The following is a 17,872-nucleotide window of genomic DNA, read 5'->3' as shown; positions in this document are numbered from 1 at the left end:
AATCAAACTTTAAAAGACAGTATTTATTACATATTGCTGTTGTTTTTCCTCAGCATGAAAGCAATACACAGAAGGAAAAATGACAATATAAGATTCTTGAAGTCAAAGACTATCAAGCAAAAAGTTCAATACACATAAGCAAGCCAAGTATTCTGCCAATTCAGAAAACACACACAAACATACATACGCACATAACCTAAGAAAATTCCCATTATCCATGTTAAAAAGATATATGAATTTGGAACATTCAGAAAAGCATATGTTATGAACAGAATCAGTTGGTTTTTCTTCTTTAGCATTTTCGAAGCATGTATAAAAGCCAATGACTTCAAACTGCACTTTAAAAGTAAAACAAAGGTTTCATGCTTATTTTTGGCCTGAAACAAATATATTTTATGTCAACTATCATTTTGAATTAATTAATTAAGAAATAAGGACAAAAAGGTCATAACTTATGAGATTATATGTATCTATAGAATTTTAGGTCTTCCATTATACATTCATCTACATATCCTTAAAGAACACCATGATTCCCTGATGTATACATCCATGCCATTGTCTTTTAAGGAAAGTATACAATCTGATTTCTGTTTGTTTCTGCAATGATATGCCATTTAATTGATATTCCATATCCTTCAGTAATTAAGTAGTTTTTTAATATGATATATATGTGGTAATCTACCAAGATTCCAAAAAGGTAAAAAGCAAAAAAAAAAAAAAAAAGCAAATAAATCAGAGCAATTTTTAGGAAAATAAAAGCTTTTAGCCTTCTAACGTAATTTTTAATTAAGGTTGTTGTTGTTTTTTTTATCTTAACCGGAGGATATGTTTAGATAGAAAGAGGAAGGGATAAAGAGAGAGAGAAAAATCCATGAGCGAGAAAAATACTGATTAGCTGCCACCAGTACATACCCCAACCAGGATCAAATCTGCAACCTAGGTATGTACCCTGACTAGGAATCTAACCCGCAACCTTTGTTGTACAGAACCACATGCCAACTAACTAAGCAATCTGGCCAGGGCTCTTCTAATGTATTTTTAACTGGAAAATCTTAAAGCAGAAAATAAATTATTCTGGAAAAAGATATGGAAGTATGCACAGAACTATTTTTAAAATCCAAAGATGATATCTTTTGACCATATAAAATGGCTCAACAAAGCTACTTATTAAACAATTAATTTATTCTTTAAACCATAATGTGTTTTACTTGTCAACCAGTATCATTTTTATTTTAATATACACTTCCAAATATACCCTGGAGGCACTTTTTGAAAATAATTAGTCCTTAAAAAAAACAAAAATGAGTAGGCTGTATTACTAATGCCTTCAGGTAGCTTTGAGATTGTATTAAGAATTAAATAATCATTAGTGGTATTATTCAGAAAGATGTAAAAAACACTTTTTCCCAAAATTATTTCCCACAATGTATTTCCACATCACAGATTTATTGGACACATGCATTTGCAGTGAAATATATGTTACCCTTTCTTCCTTGATTAACCATTGCTCTAACTGCAACATGCTGCATTAATTTTAAGGCTTTTAAAGTGGAAATTACAATGCCTGCTGTGATAATTGTGATACTACCCTAAACTATGGCAATCACTTTAAAACTACTTCTTTGCTTATCATTAGCAATGCTAGTGATAAAAAATAATTATATTAAGAGTATTCTGGGAAATGATTGTTTAATAATCTTTAATAATCTGAAAAGCTCAATCTAGAAAACTCTCAGCACCATGGATTAGGATACTGTCTGATGGCATGGACTCTTCTAAATTTCCTCTAATTAAGTAAAATCCCCAGATGGTTCTCAATCAATCAATCCCCCCAACCACTGTTCCCCCTAGCAACCTCCCTTATAAGCAGGCTCTCTGAACCAGTTGCCAGACCAGGCTGACAGCAGAATAATCAAGGGTGAGCAATTTCCTGGAATAAAATCAGTTCAGATTCAAGTCTGAAAGTTTTAGAGCTGTTTACTGGTCCACCCAGTATGAGCCCAATGGGTTAAACTGGAAAGCAAACATCCACAGTGAGGGCCAAGCAATTATTTCCTCCATCGTCTGTAGGTCTGAGAAACAGAGGTAAAACATCTTTTCCATGACAGCTCATCTGAAACAAAGACCTGTCACTCTTATGTGCTGACAATTGATTTCAAAAAGGTAACTGTCCTACATTTTGTTTTCTTTTTAAAGAAAGACAACTTATTCAAATGATTATTCTTCCAGAATGTTCATAATTCTTGACAAGTGACAAATGACAAAGAAGAAATGATAAACCAAGACTAAACATAGATAAAAATCAAATCATGACTTTCCTGCTTATTATCTTATAAACATCTGGGTTTAATTCAACCCAAAGATATACTGGAGAATCAACATACGAGCATAAAATCCATTTAAAGCAACTGATTGTGCAAGAGAAAAGATGATGTGAAATGCATACACAGATCAGTGAAATGCTTTTTGTTGCTATCAAAAGGACACAAAAGCAGAGTCTTAAAGAGGCTTGTGATCTGATAATACTGTTCATTCAGTGAGATTATCGATATCAGTCATCTCACTAACCCCATTATAGTGGCTGCCACAAAATGGTCAAGTAGTAACTACTGCATTTTTAAATGCTTCTTTTTAACAAATACTTAAGTTGAAGAATACCAATAAATGAGATTCTAAAATATATGCTTTGGGTGAAGTCATGTAATTGTTAAGAAAGACTTTGTGATTTTCTTACACATGAGTATTAAGCAATGATTTCAATGTAAGGAACTAAAAACTAAACTGGAGGAGGGGTTAGATCTATTTAAGGGCCAACTCTGAAAAGCCATGGAATAAAAAAAGGCTTTAAAAAGATTAAAAAACAAAACAAAATCACTCTTTACCTTGAAAGAGTCAAGACATAAACACTCTTCTATCAAGGACATCTTGATAGATTATATGCACAGCAAGGCACACAAGTGTTTGTTCACAGGACAGATGAATGAATGGTTGGTCACAGCAAAAATAATTCCTTAGGGATTTGGCATTTATACCTGATTATTCTTGTCTGTCAGCTGATCCAGAGTTTCAGATTGTTTCTCCATTGCTCGCTCTAACTTTTTATGCTTCAGCTTCCACTGCCTAATGGACTCCTGAGCTTTCAGTTTCAGCTCCTCTCTCCTCTTTTCTGCCTCCTGCCTCAGGGCCTCTGACTGCTGGAACTCCAGGAGGTACTGCTCAGCCTGCTTGGTTGCATCCTCAGCATGGTGCGTCAGCTCGGAGATCTGGTGGTCAGCTTGCTTGTTCTTGGCATCACACGTCTCAAAGTGATTCTGGATCTCCTTAAGTTGATTCAACATCTGTAGTTGCTGCTTTTCCTTGTTGTCCAATTCACGTGTTAAATTCTAGAAATAAAGCAGGTTAAATATTAGGTACATATTCTTGTCAAAATTGGATGCATAATATATCAAGCAAGAGTCTCTAATGTCACTGAAATGGGAATCGTCTGCATTAAATTTCATTAGCAACCAATTTAGGAAAGAGTCCTTTTCTTTTTTTTTAATATTTTTTAAATTGATTTCAGAAAGAAGAAGGGAGAGGGAGAGAGACAGAAACATCAATGAGAAAAAAACACAAACTGGTTGCCATCTACACGCCCCCTATTGGGGACTGAGCCCGAAACCTGGGCATGTGCCCTAACTGAGAATCAGACAGCTGACATCCAGGTGCATGGGATGAAGCTCAATCAACTGAGCCACACCAGCCAGATTATGAGTTCTTTTCTGTATATTTTATAATCACATTAGTTGAAAATAATTTTTTATAAAAATATTTTCTTTTTCCAACTACTTCATTATCCAAAACAGGAAAATATGTATTTTCCAAATGAACACCAATAAAATAGATAGAACCTTGTTGATGAGAACAACAATGTGCATTATTTTAATAAGACAGGATTTTGCCCAACTAAATATCAATGTTTTCAGATTATCATACAATCATGTAATATTTCACTTCCTAAAATTTTGTTAAAATAAAAATTCATACAAAAAAAATGAGCACTGATGACAAACAGTACAAATAACACTATATTTCAGAGTACAGTTAAAAGGCTCTAAATAAAAGGACTTCAAGCTAAATCAACATCTATAATAATAAAAGTGTAATATGCTAATTAGACCGGATGTTCTTGCAGACAACCTTCCAGATGAAGCCGGGCTGCGAGGGAAGCCCAGATCCCAGGTGCCAGAGGGAAGCCGGTGCCGGCAGCCGGAGGAAGGAGGCCTACTCTTGCACGAATTTCGTGCATTGGGCCTCTAGTAATGTTGTAAGTTGATGGACTTACCTCAAGCTTACATTAATCACTGTAGGATAGATTTTTAAATAAACTGAAATTTATTTGAAATATTTATCTAATCCAGAATATAACCCAAACTCTTAAAATCTAGCTTTCCTAAAGCAGAGTTGGTCAATAATACATTTAGAAATTTCACTAAATCATCATGATTCATACATAATTTTAATTTAAGTAGAATAGGTGTAGATCTAATTTTTAAACAATTTTTATTGATTTTTAGAAGACGAAGGGAGAGAGAGAAAGAGAGAGAGAGAGAAAGAGAGAGAGAGAGAAACATCAATGTGAGAGAGAAACATCTCTGGGTTGCCTCCTGGGCCCACCAACCAGGGATCCAACTCGCAACCTTGGTATGTGCCCTGACCAACTGAGCCATACTGGCCAGGGCATGTAGATCTACTTTTAACCTCAAAAATGAGAGGACACTGCGTTTATATAACATTTCATACAAATAAAATAATATTGTAATCATTAACATTAAGTCACTATTGTAAAGCTTTGGAACTGAGTGACAAATTCAGAAATAAGTGCTTACAATGTGGCCCATAAACTGCTCTTCTTATGCCTTAGTTTCCAAATACCTGGGATAACAAAGTTAACATGACAAGGTCATGTGTCCAAATAAGATTGGATTCAGGAGGCTAAGATGATGCTGCGAGCTGAACAAACAATAAATATCATCTGCATTGTACAAATGGAGACTGGAAGCATTTACCAACTCCCTCAGGCTAATGGCAGATTGTTCAGTTCCAGATTGCATTATTCCTGAACTATGGCTTAAATAAAGTTTCTCTCTTGATTAATGTTATGGTTTGACATATGGCAAAGATACAAAATAATGCCTCGAAAACAAGCTTCATTTTCTTAGCAACAGGTTCGCTTTGCTCAGTTTGCTAAATTCAATGCAGCCTGGAAGAGAGATGAGTCACTCCTTTGTCCATGCAAACACAACAGTAAATTGAGAACTGTGCACTTATTTATGTGAAAAAATTCTAAAATGAGATAAGAAAACCCTTGTGATAGTGGTTTACCCTCCTGCCCTTACTTAAAAGTTTTACCACTATGTTATAAATTAACTTTATTAACAAGCAGTAACCATGAGAGGTATCCATTTTTCCGCCAACAAACCCTCTGTGTTAAGACACATATAGAAAGGTTAATAAGACCTGGCTTCAATACCAAAGAAGCTAATAATCCAAATGGGAGCTATTCACAGCTAAATTACAACATGGATAGTCCTGGGTGCTAAAATGTAATAGACAGTTACCTGAAGAGGTCTATATTCTACAGTATGGCTGGGGAGGGCTTCTCTTAGGAGGTGACATATGAGCTGAGATTTAAATGAAAAGAAGCTAATAATAATAATAATAATAATAATAATAATAATAAATAAAAATTACAGCTACTACTGAAATATATTGGGTACTTGAGTAGTGCAATAAATTGTGTAAATTTTTATATAATTATCTCATTTGATCCCACCACAAAACTAAAGCAAGACATGATAGCATGAACGAGAGCCACAGAATGGGCCATTGGTGGCTGTTTATAAAGAGCCATAGTTCAAGAGGGCTAAAAAGGCATTGGAAAATAAGGTCAGAAATTGGGTTGGGGGATACTGAAATCCAGTGTAAGCTTTCAGAGGTTTTTTCAGTAAGAGAATAGCATGAGCAGATCTGTGTTTGAGAAAGGTAAATTATAAAAGGACATTATTCTAACACTAGGATATTAAAATATTATGACGACATTAAAAATAATTGAAAACCATCCTTTTAAAGCAGGAATGCACTTTTAGAACCAATTCTTCTCTTGTCTGAATTCAATTTCATCAATCAAATTCAATGAGGTTGGCTTATAACAGATAAGAACCAAGTATGTATGGCATTTAAGAGACTCGAAAAGAAAAAGAAGGAAAAAAACCCTTGTCAGTCTTTCTGAAGAAAATACAGGTATGTTTCCATTCAGTCCAACACACATTTACTGCACTGAGCAACATCCAAGGGACTGAGACCCGAAGATGAGTAAGACGGCATGGTTCTGCATTCTACTGCTCCAGAGAACCACACAGCCTGGTTAGGAAGACAGGCACATAAAGTTATTTTTAATAAATGTGATATATATGAGCAATTCTTTCTTCTCCATCTCAAATTTTGTCTCTCTTCCCAATTTATACAGCCTAACATATACTTACATCTATTTCCCAGTGTTTTTATCTGATTATATAATGTTTTATAACAATGGTTTTTTTCTCAAAAAAGAAAAGAGCCCTAAGCTAAGATCATTAGGTGGTGGCTAAGGGAACAAAAAAAAGATAATTCAACAGTTGCTATTGAAAGTAATAAAGAGAAAGAGAAGGAGGTACAGGGAAGAGAGACAACAGAGATCAAAATGAATGCCCATGCCAGCCAATCGCAGAACTCAAAGACACCACCGTCCACCAAGGAAAGAGTGTGGCTATCCCTCCTGCCCTCTGATGCCCTTTAATGCCTTTGTTCTTGACTAAAGAGCCCTTAATATTGGGGTTAGTATGAAAAGGGGGTAGAGAATGGGGGAGAGGGAAAAAATTAACAAGAAAATCTCTTGTTAATAATCAAGACACCTCTCACAAACATTCACAAATAAAGCCTTTTGTAAAATTTCAAAATAATCTGATTCTGCAATGTTTGAAAAAAATAATAACAAATTAGGGCTAAGCGAAATAGAAATACAATCATTTGTAAAGCCTCTATTTACTAATGAAAAATTAGTGAAGAAGTGACTTGTTCCATTTTCCCAAACAGTTTTAATAATATCTGAGAGAGAAACCAAGATGGTGGCATAGGTAAACATCAAAACTGCTGCCTCGCACAACAATATCAAAACTACAACTAAAAGACAAAACGGACACCATCCAGAACCACAGGAAAGCTGGCTGAGTGGAAATTCTACAACTAGAAGAAAAGAGGAAAACACATTGAGACTCAGAGGAGCTGCAAAAGGCTGAGGTACAGAAACGCACACATGGAGAGAACGGGCGGCTGTGTGCACGGGCGGCTGAGTGCACGGCTGGCTTTCTAAAGTGGGAGGGAGACGGAAGCTCCCGACTGCACTGAACTCCAGTCCTGGGCGAGACTCTGGGAAACCAGACTCATTCGGGGGGAATCTGGACTGTCAGGAAAAGAGAAAGCACACTGAGACTTGGGAGCTGCGGAAGGCAGAGGTCTGGGGGTGCGCGCGCGCAGAGAGAACTGACTGCTGAATGCATGGGCGGCTGAATGCGCGGCAGGCTTTCTAAAGTGGGAGGGGGACGGAAGCTCCCGACTGAGCTGAACTCCAGTTCCGGGCGAGTTTCTGGGAAACCAGAATCATTCGGGGAGAAACTGGACTGTCTGGCAGCAGGCGAAACTCAAGGGTGGCTTTCTCTCAGAGGTGCTTGCAGTGATTACCGAGGGACACTGAGACCCAGGTGCCTCATAGGGCAGGGCTGATGGGAAACCAAGGCTGTCTGCTCCGCTCTGAAACTCCACCCCATCCAAGCTGAGCACAGAGGCTTTTGCAATTTTGCAAGTCTTGTCTCATAAGGGTGTCTCCAGCACAGAAGTTCTCCCAGCATAGACATAGCTGATCCTCACAGCCAATTGGCTTGGAGGTCAATTCCTCCGAGTGATACCAACAATCAAGACTTAACTACAACAAGGCTGAGCACACAGTCCACAAAGGGGTGCACTAAGAGTGTCCACCTCAGGTAACTGGGGAGGCTGAGCCACTGTGCCTTATAGGACACCTACCACACAAAGCTACTCTACCAACTCAAGGAAGCAGCAAAAATGCGGAGACAAAGAAACATCTCACAAATGAAAGAAATGGAGAAAAGCAAACGACTGGATATAGAGTTCAAAACCATGGTTATAAGGTTTTTCAAGAATTTCCTAGAAAAGGCTGATAAATTTAACGAGACCCTCGAGGATATGAAAAAGGACCAACTAGAAATTAAACATACACTGACTGAAATAAAAAATATTATACAGAGACCTAACAGCAGACAAGAGGACCGCAAGAATCAAGTCAAAGATTTGAAATACAAAGAAGCAAAAAACACTCAGCTGGAAAAGCAAAAAGAGAAAGAATCCAAAAATTTGAAGATAGTGTAACGAGCCTCTGGGAGAACTTCAAGCGTACCAATATCCGAATTATGGGGTGCCAGAAGAAGAGAGAGAGCCTATTTGAAGAAATAATGACTGAAAACTTCCCCCACCTGGTGAAAGAAATAGACTTACAAGTCCAGGAAGCACAGAGAACCCCAAACAAAAGGAATCCAAAGAGGACCGCACCAAGACACATCATAATTAAAATGCCAAGAGCAAAAGACAAAGAGAGAATATTAAAAACAGCAAGAGAAAAACAGTTAGTTACCTACAAGGGAGCACCCATATGACTGTCAGCTGATTTCTCAACAGAAACTATGCAGGCCAGATGGGAGTGGCAAGCAATATTCAAAGTGATGAATAGCAAGAACCTACAACCAAGATTACTCTACCCAGCAAAGCTATCATTCAGAATTGAAGGGCAGGTAAAGAGCTTCACAGATAAGAAAAAGCTAAAGGAGTTCATCACCACCAAACCAGTATTATATGAAATGCTGAAAGGTATTCTTTAAGAAGAGGAAGAAGAAGAAAAAGGTAAAGATAAAAATTATGAACAACAAATACATGTCTATCAACAAGTGAATCTAAAAATCAAGTGAATATAAAATCTGATGAACAGAATAAACTGGTGAATATAATAGAATCAGGAGCATAGAAAGGGAGTGGACTGACAATTCTCGGGGGGAAAGGGGTGTGGGGGGTGCGGGAAGAGACTGGACAAAAAGCATACACCTATGGATGAGGACAGTGGCAGGGAGGTAAGGGCAGAGGGTGGGGTGGGAACCGGGTGGAGGGGAACTATGGGGGGAAAAAAGAGGAACAATTGTAATAATCTGAACAATAAGGATTAAATTTTTTAAAAATCCAAAAATAAAAATAATAAAAATAATAATATCTGAGAAAGCACCCCTTCTAAATTCTAGGGAAAAATATTACCTATTATAACACTTATAATAGCTAGCCTGTAATTTTTAGATACATTGAATATATAATGGAATGGTTGTAGATATACACACATACACACATATTTTAGTATACTAGAGTAAACATATACACTGTAAAATTACGTGAGTTTGTATTATCCTCATTTTACTGAAAATAAAAAATTTTCAATTTTATAGAGATTGAGTTTTTATATCTTGTCTTTGGTAACAAGTTCATTTTAAGCATAGTGTTTCGGTGAAAACTCCTCAGTTGGAAACCCAATTCTTAATTACAATATTTCTCCTATAAAAACATACAAACCAAAATAGAATGATCTGTTTTACAGTACAGTTTCTAGAAATGCAGTACAGTGAAAAGCAGCAACTGTCTGAGTGTATCAAAATGATACAGTGAGACAAAAATGATGCTTAAAGCATATAGGCATATAAAGCTCAGTTCTTTTCTTTTTTCCTTTCTTTATTGATTAAGGTATTACATATGTGTCCTTATTCCCCCATTGCCTGCCCCCCCCCACTCATGCCCTCACCCCCCTGGTGTCTGTATCCATTGGTTATGCTTCTATGCATGCACACAAGTCCTTTGGTTGATCTCTCCCCCTAATCCCCACCCTCCCCTACCTTCCCTCTGAGGTTTGAAAGCTCAGTTCTTTACAATAACAAAAACAGGAACATAAACAACAAAAAAGCAAAGAACTAAAATAAAGCTAGTAAATAGCAAACAAGCCTCAAGCAGAACACCATTTGAAATATGATTCAATTAATTATCCTTAATACTAACTCTGTGAACAAGGATTAGACTAATTCTAGCCCAAAATAGGATGTCCTTAAAGCAGGGACAAGATGAAAACACTGAGTGAGAGAATAGGGACATTATATTCAAAATGAGATGCAAATACTCCAATGAGGAAGGTGGCTGACTCTTGCACAGGACAAAACAGTAACATTTTGTTTACATTTTTGGTACTGAAATTAAACTATTTTCCAGCATGTTGGAACATTTTAATTCCCATGTGGCCAGTTAATTGCATTTATAGATAATTTAGTTTTACTAAATTAAAATGGACAGGAAGCTTAAAAGAAAAAATCCCAGCCAAAAAAATAAAACAGAAAAACTACCAAATGAGTATAATGTTATTAATGCATGGACATCCTATCTAATAAAGAGGGAATATGCTAATTGACCATCACACCCTCACAAAGATGGTGGTGCCCACAGCCAATAAGGAGGGAATATGCTAACTGACTGTTCACACTCTCATAGATGGCAGCACCCACAGCCACAAGATGGTGGTGCCCAGTCCCCTCAGCCCCGCCAGGGCGGCAGGCGCACAGCACAGCTGGGCCGGCCCCCAGGCAGGTCAGGCCACTCTTCACGCCTGCTTCCGGAGTCCCCCAGTCCCCTCAGGCCCCCAGCCACCCAGGGCTGGCCCGAAGCGCAGGCAAGCCTCGGATGTCGGCTGCCCAGTCGCCCAGGGCTGGCCCGAGGGACGGCCAAACAACTGAACAAGCAGGCTGTGTGGGGTGACCAGGCTGGCAGGGGGGGGCAGTTGGGGGCAACCAGGCCAGCGGGGGGGGGGGGGCAGTTGGGGGCGATTAGGCTGGCAGGGGTGGCAGTGAGGGGTGACTAGGCCAGCAGGGGAGGGGGAAGGGCAGTTGGGGGCAAACAGACCAGCGGGGGGGGGGGGGGCACAGTTAGGGGCAACTAGGCCAGCACAGGGGAGTAGTTGGGGGCGACCAAGCCGTTGGGGGAGCGGGGGGCAGTTATGAGCGACCAGGCCAGCAGGGAGGGGGCAGTTGGGGGCAGTTGGGGGCGACCTGGCTGGCAGCGGGGGGCAGTTAGGGGTGACCAGGCCCGCAGGGGGGGAAGTTAGGGGCGATCAGGCCAGCATGCAGAGGAAGTGAGGGGCGATCAGGCTGGTAGGGGGGCAGTTAGGGACAACCAGGCATACAGGCAGGTGAGCAATTAGGAGCCAGCGGCCCAGGATTGTGAGAGGGATGTCCGACTGCCGTTCTAGACCAGCAGTTGAACATGCCCCAAGGTGTCCCAGATTGGAGAGGGTGCAGGCTGGGCTGAGGGGACCGCCCTCCCCCCCCCCCCCCGCCGTGCACAAATTTTGTGCACCAGGCCTCTAGTGTATTTATAAATGTGATATTAGGGTTAACATGAATTCAACCAGCATTCACTGAGTATCAACTACAGGCACAGGCTGGGTTCGAGGGCTATGAAAAATACAAGGCAGGGTCATTTCTCAACTAAAGGAAACCTGATTACTGGCACTGTTGTGTCTGACCCAATAGCAGGCCCCTCTCCCCACTTCCTGCTAATATATTCTCCTATTTCATGGAGGCTGCAAAACCAAAAGCTTAGCATCCCCTTGAGCTAGGTTTTGAGGCCAAATTAGACACAGTATAGAGAGATACAGCATGTGGAAGTGAAGCAGGGACCATATACTTGCTAATTTAGACTATTGCTGCTGGCCAGCAAGGTCATAGAGACATAATTTATTTTGTTCTGTAGTGAACCTCTCCTTTCTTGGAAGCATAGGCAGGGTCAGCTCTGCCAATAATATAAATAACTATTGCATAAAATACCTAGAGTAGTTCTACTTCCCACACTAAAAGCTAAATATAAAGTTTTGCTTTTACTGAGTAAACAAAAGAACTAACAGATTTAATAGGATTTCACCTGAAAGTCTCAGATTCTTAATTAAGGCATGCCCCACTCACCTCTATTGGGAAATTAGCTTGACATATTCTTGCATGTTTTGATGAACTCATTCATTTTGGTATAATTTAGGTGCTTTATGAACTGATACTGAGAGGATAACTAATCAGTTTTCCACAGTCAGGAGAACTAAGGCAAGTCTCTTCAAATAAAAGAACTTAAATCAATCAAAACAAGTATGGTAGTCCCAAAATATTCCTACATGTAGCTAAATTAGGCCACAGGGATCATCCTATTTAAAACTTTTTTTTTTAAGTGACTGTTGGTAAAATCTAGAATATATACTGAAATCTGTGAGTTGATTATTTTTTAACCCATGCAAAAACTCATATTAATAATCTTTAAAAAAATGATTCAAACACTTAGTTCGGGATCAGTCACGTAGAAGATTATAGTAACCACATCACAAGTATCCTCCCTTTAAAAATATAACCTTCTTTCTTTTTGATCAAACCAATTTTGACCACATGTACTATTATCACTTGTTTGCCAAATGAAGCAGAGACACACAAAGAATATTAATTTCGAAAAATAGGTTCCTCAGACTTCTCAATGATTAAAAATAATTATTTCTCCATAAATCCTATGAGAACATATCTGCTTCATACAACTACAATTTCCTTGTACTTTTTAATGAAACATAATACTAAGCTTAAGAAAAGTACAGAAAATAATGTTCAATTAATTAAATACATTCATCTCTTGGTGAAGAAATAAAATATTAACTTCTGTTTCATTAGGCATAATGTTCACTATGAGGAACACTTTAAATACACATTTCTTCAGAGTGTTTAACTTAAAACACAAGGGAACATGTAATTAACATCTAGACCCCAGCAACACACTAGAGAAATTCTGACCCTGGCACACAAATCCCAAAGTACATTTGTGTTTTCTTAATTTTTCTCACTCTATTGGACTATTAATTTTAATTCTGCAACTCTGATGTTTAACTAAAGTAGGCACTTTAAGAGGAGAACATTTGCTTATAAATAGGACAAAACTGCTCTACTTGAAGCAGAATGGTATTTAGGACTGCTTTTCAAGGTGGTAGAACAACCTGTGGATATATCTGCTATGACATATGATAGGCCAAAGCAGGTATCAATGAAAGATATACACATGTGTCTTACCAATTTTGATGTGGCAGCTGACAGGACTAAGATAAATTACATGGTTCAACTAAATAAACATTATTTTATTTCTAATTACATAGTGAGGAGAAGAAACTAAACGTCACATAATATTATGGCTGTTCATCATTACAGAACAGCAATTTTCAGTGTGCAGGCCAACACTCTAACCACTTACCCACACTGGCCTCCAGGGTGGTATTCTTTAATTTTTCTTTTCCTTTGTATCTACAGGTAGAGCCCCTTCTTTTTTTTAATCCTCACCCAAGAATATTTTTCCATTGATTTTTTAAAATATATTTTTATTGATTTCAGAGAGGAAGGGAGAAGGAATAGAGAGATAGAAACATAGAAACATCAATGATGAGAGAGAATCATTGATTGGCTGCCTCCTGCACACACCCCACTGGGGATCAAGCCCACAAGGGCATGTGCCCTTGACCAGAATCGAACCTGGGACCCTTCAGTCCACAGGCCAATGCTCTATCCACTGAACCAAACCAGCTAGGACTCCATTGATTGTTAGAGAGAGGGAAAGGCAGAGAGAAACATCGATGTGAGAGAAACACATTGATTGGTTGCCTCCTGCACGTGCCCTGACCAGGGCCTGGACTGGGGAGAAGCCTACAACCAAGGTACATGCCCTTGACCAGAATCAAACCCGGGACCCTTTGGTCTGCAGGCCAATGCTCTATCCAATGAGCCAAACTAGCTGGCTAGGGCTAGAGCCCCTTCTTTGTTCCTAATGTTGATCATGTATATTCTCTCTCTTCTAATTTTAAAAGTAAATTGCATAAATTTTACTTGAGTACAAAAACACTTTTTGTTCTCAATAAAAATAAATACTTAGGACAATACATTTTTTAGGAGCAATGTGGCTAAATATGATTCATTGGTTACTTTGTTTTCAGTTTAGCTTTAAAGGTCCAATAAAGCACTTCTCGTGGCACACATAAAGTAACTACTATAAGTCTCAGTCAAGGGCACCTACCTGGGTTGCAGGTTTGATCTCAGCCCCAGTCAGGGTACATGCAGGAGGCAACCAACAGATGTCTCTCTCATAGCGATGTTTTTCTCTCTCCCTCTCCTGCTCCCTCCATCCCTTCTACTCTCTCTAACAATCAATGGGAAAAAAATATCCTCTGGTGAGGATTAACAAAAAATAAATAAATAAAATTATAGAGAATATCAAGCCATTATATTGATATTAATTAGTGGTTGCTCTAGATTAGCATTGTCCAGTAGCACTTTCAGCTTTCAGCAGTGATGTTTTATATCAGTGTTAGCCATATATACCTTTTGAATACCTGAAATGAGGTCAGTGTGACTGAGTTTTTCATTTTCATTTTAAATCTTACTTAATTTTAACTTTAGTATACATAGAACTCAACAGGTGGCATTGTGATTGGATGGTGTGAAATTGGGTTCATGTCTTGAATTCTCATTGGTATAGAGAGCACATGGTTTTGCTTTGTCTGAATCTTGAGTGGCTGATTAAAGAAACATCCCTCAAAGCTATCCCTCTGTATGTCTACTGAGTTAATAAATAGATTATTTTTTTCTTTTGTTATTGTGGAAAAATGCACATAACATAAAATTCACCACCTTAACCATTTTTAAGTGTATAGTTCATTGGTAGTAAAATACATTTACATTTACATTATTGTCTTCATTCCCTGCTGATCTTTGTTCTCCCTTTAACCTTCAAAAAAAAATTACTTTTAGTATTTTCCTTAGTGCAGTTCTATTGGAACTGAATTCATCAGTTTTTGTTGTCTAGAAATATCTTTACTTCACCTTCACTTTAAGGATATTTTTACTGGGTATGGATCTAGGTTGGCAATTACTTCCTTTTAGTGCTTTGAAAATACCAGAAAGTTTCCATTTTGATCTTTTAAGGTAATGTGTCTACTTCCTCTTCTAAATGCATTCAAGGTTTTTCTCTTTCTCTTGGTTTTACTAATTTTAATGTAACATATCTAGTTGTGATTTTCACTGTATTTGTCCTGCTTGGGGTTCTCAGAACTTCTTAATTATGTGGATTGCTGTCTGTTCTCTTCAAATACTGCTTCTGTTCCACTCTCTATTTGGCTTTTAGGATTCCAATTACATACACGTTAGAACTTCAGGCATTTTCACTATGTCCCATATAGCTTTTATAAAGTTTTCTGTACAGTAGGCCCTTGAATACCATCTTTTTTTTTTCCAACATGTTTTGTTATAATGCTGATGAGATTCTGTGGGAACTTAATTCCTACTTATAGCAATTAGCCTATGGTAAAACTGATTTCATTATATATTGTTTCACTTAAAGTCACAGAACCTATTGACGCCATTAAGTGTTGTGAGGTCTTACTGTATTTTCCATTGTTTGGCTCTCTGTGAGTCACAGTAGATATTTTCTTCTAACCAATACACTATTTCTCCCAGAGAGTAAGACTTCCAGAATGGCAGTGTAAGGAGCTTAAAAGACCCTATTCCCCCCCCCCCAAAAAAAATGACCATTCAACTGGTAAAAATCATTCAAATAATAAAAATCATTTAACACATCTGGAAATTATCCTAAGGGCACAGAACAAATGGAGAAACATTTATTTAAGAAAATCTATTAAATCTTGGTGAGAAGGAGAGTCTGTGGCACCTGAGCTGCAACCTGTTCCCATATCTCCTTCCCCAGCGCAGTGTGACTAAAACCACTCCAGCCAGGTATAGCCAAGAAGACAGGCTTAGTCTATGCCAACTCTCAGTCTAAGGCTACAGATTCACCCTCAGAGCAGCAGAGCCCTGGTCAGTGTTGCAGAAGCTCTATTTCAAGCAAGCACAGCCAATGGACTGAGGTTCCCTTCCTCCAACCGGCCCCACTTGTAGGCACAGTAGGTCTACAATGAAGGTTCCATAAGAGAAAGGGCAAGTTGAAAAGATCAGAGACCACCATCCGCACCCGGCACCACATTTGAAGAGCTGTGGTGTCCTCCAGTGGGAAGCAGGATCCAGTCCCTGAACTCCGCTCCACTGCAGTGATGCAGAGGCTCTGGTGAGAAAGAGAGGTCATCTTATAAACTGAGAAGAACTGACATTCTTTGTAACAGAGAATAAGGAAATTCATGCCTAAGGCTGATATCAAAAACAATGGAGATCTTGGGGGTGAACATTTAAGAGGCTGGTAATTTCCAGAGTACTAGTAGCAACCAGTGAAATGACAGATAAGCTATAATTTTAATAGAGAAAATCAAGGGAAAAGACAGCTAAGAAGAACCCTCTTGGGATCAGAGAATGCTCCTAAAGACTGGTAACACCCTACCCCAGGAAAAAACAACACCCAAGTTTATTGAATCAGACTATCAAAAATAAAAATAAAATAGAATAAGCTAGCAATTAGCAGAGAGGCTAAAAACTAGTTATCAATAGACTCAGACTAGCCAGGGGCTTAATTGGGAGATCAGGAAACTAGACAGTTAAAGAGAATCCAGCTAAAGCCACAATCATCCCTGGTAGCCTTAAAGCTGCAGCGCAGTATTCCACTGTGTAGATGTACCACAGTTTTTTAATCCAGAGACAGAGAAGCATTGATCAGACCATCAAACCTCAGAGGGAAGGTAGGGGAGGGGAGGGGTAAAGGGGAGAGATCAACCAAAGGACTTGTATGCATGCATATAAGCCTAACCAATGACAGAGGCACTAGGGGGATAAAGACATGAGTGGGGGGTTGGGGGGGGGTCAATGGGGGGAATAAGAACACATATGTAATACCTTAATCAATAAAGAAAAAGAAAAAAAAAAAAAGACTGCACATACCCAAGGCTGCATCCTCTGAGAAGTGACTGCACACTATAGGAGAAAATAGGTTTCACTGAACTACTCCAGCCAATTCACTAAACTAATAAAAAAAAAAAAAAAAAAAAAAAAAAAAAAAACAGACCCCAGAAAATGGGGCATGAATCAGTGTCCAGACCTAATACACTATATTGTATTAACAGGAAGACCTCTTTTCCACTAAATTTGACAAATTTAGCCTGTCTGTAAAGTTTTGCTGCCAATATTTGTTTTCTTTATAATCTAGTCTGATTAAAAAGTACTTAGTACTCAGATAATACCTTATTTTACAACATGCACCTAGATAAGGAAGAAATTATTAAGATAAAAAGAAGTATAATAGTGATACCATTGAAATCGGCTAGTTATTAATAATAGAAAAGAAGCAAAGAGAAGGCCAGACATTATAGGCAAGTTCCCTGCAAAACACTGGGAAAGGGGCCCGGACAAAGGGAAGAGAGATGCATACCCAGGAAAGTTGGGGTGACAGGCAATGACATCTGGGGAAGAGGTTGTTGGCCAGAATGGGCATGGCCACTGCAAGCCCTTGATGATTTGGGATACTTAACCCCTAAACAAAGAAGTTTTTGCTCTCTTGGTGCATTGCACTTGACTCCTGGCTTGTGGGATTCTTTTGTTCCTGCTTCCCTGCATTTTCCCATATGGCCCACGGCCATAGGGACCCCACACACAATGGACTAATGGACTGTAACTACCCTGATGCTGAACTGGACCCAGCTCCAACATTGAAAGGAAACTCTGGACACTGGCTTTGTTTCTAACTTTACTGAAACCCCAGC

The 17,872-nt window shown here is 38.7% G+C and overlaps 1 protein-coding gene across 1 annotated transcript in view; it reads right to left on the bottom strand.

Moving 5' to 3' along the window:
- Positions 1 to 17,872, bottom strand: part of CEP128 (centrosomal protein 128) — a 384,557-nt gene that overhangs the window by 240,035 nt on the left and 126,650 nt on the right. The window contains exon 15 of the mRNA XM_080673796.1: positions 3,033 to 3,383. Coding sequence (XP_080529922.1) covers positions 3,033 to 3,383 — 351 coding nt within the window. The remainder of the gene's footprint in view (positions 1 to 3,032; positions 3,384 to 17,872) is intronic.

Source organism: Plecotus auritus (assembly GCF_963455305.1).
Source record: "Plecotus auritus genome assembly, chromosome: 1".
NCBI lineage: Eukaryota > Metazoa > Chordata > Mammalia > Chiroptera > Vespertilionidae > Plecotus > Plecotus auritus.
Note: the sequence above shows the minus strand (reverse complement) of the source record. Positions and strands in the feature narration are given on the sequence as shown.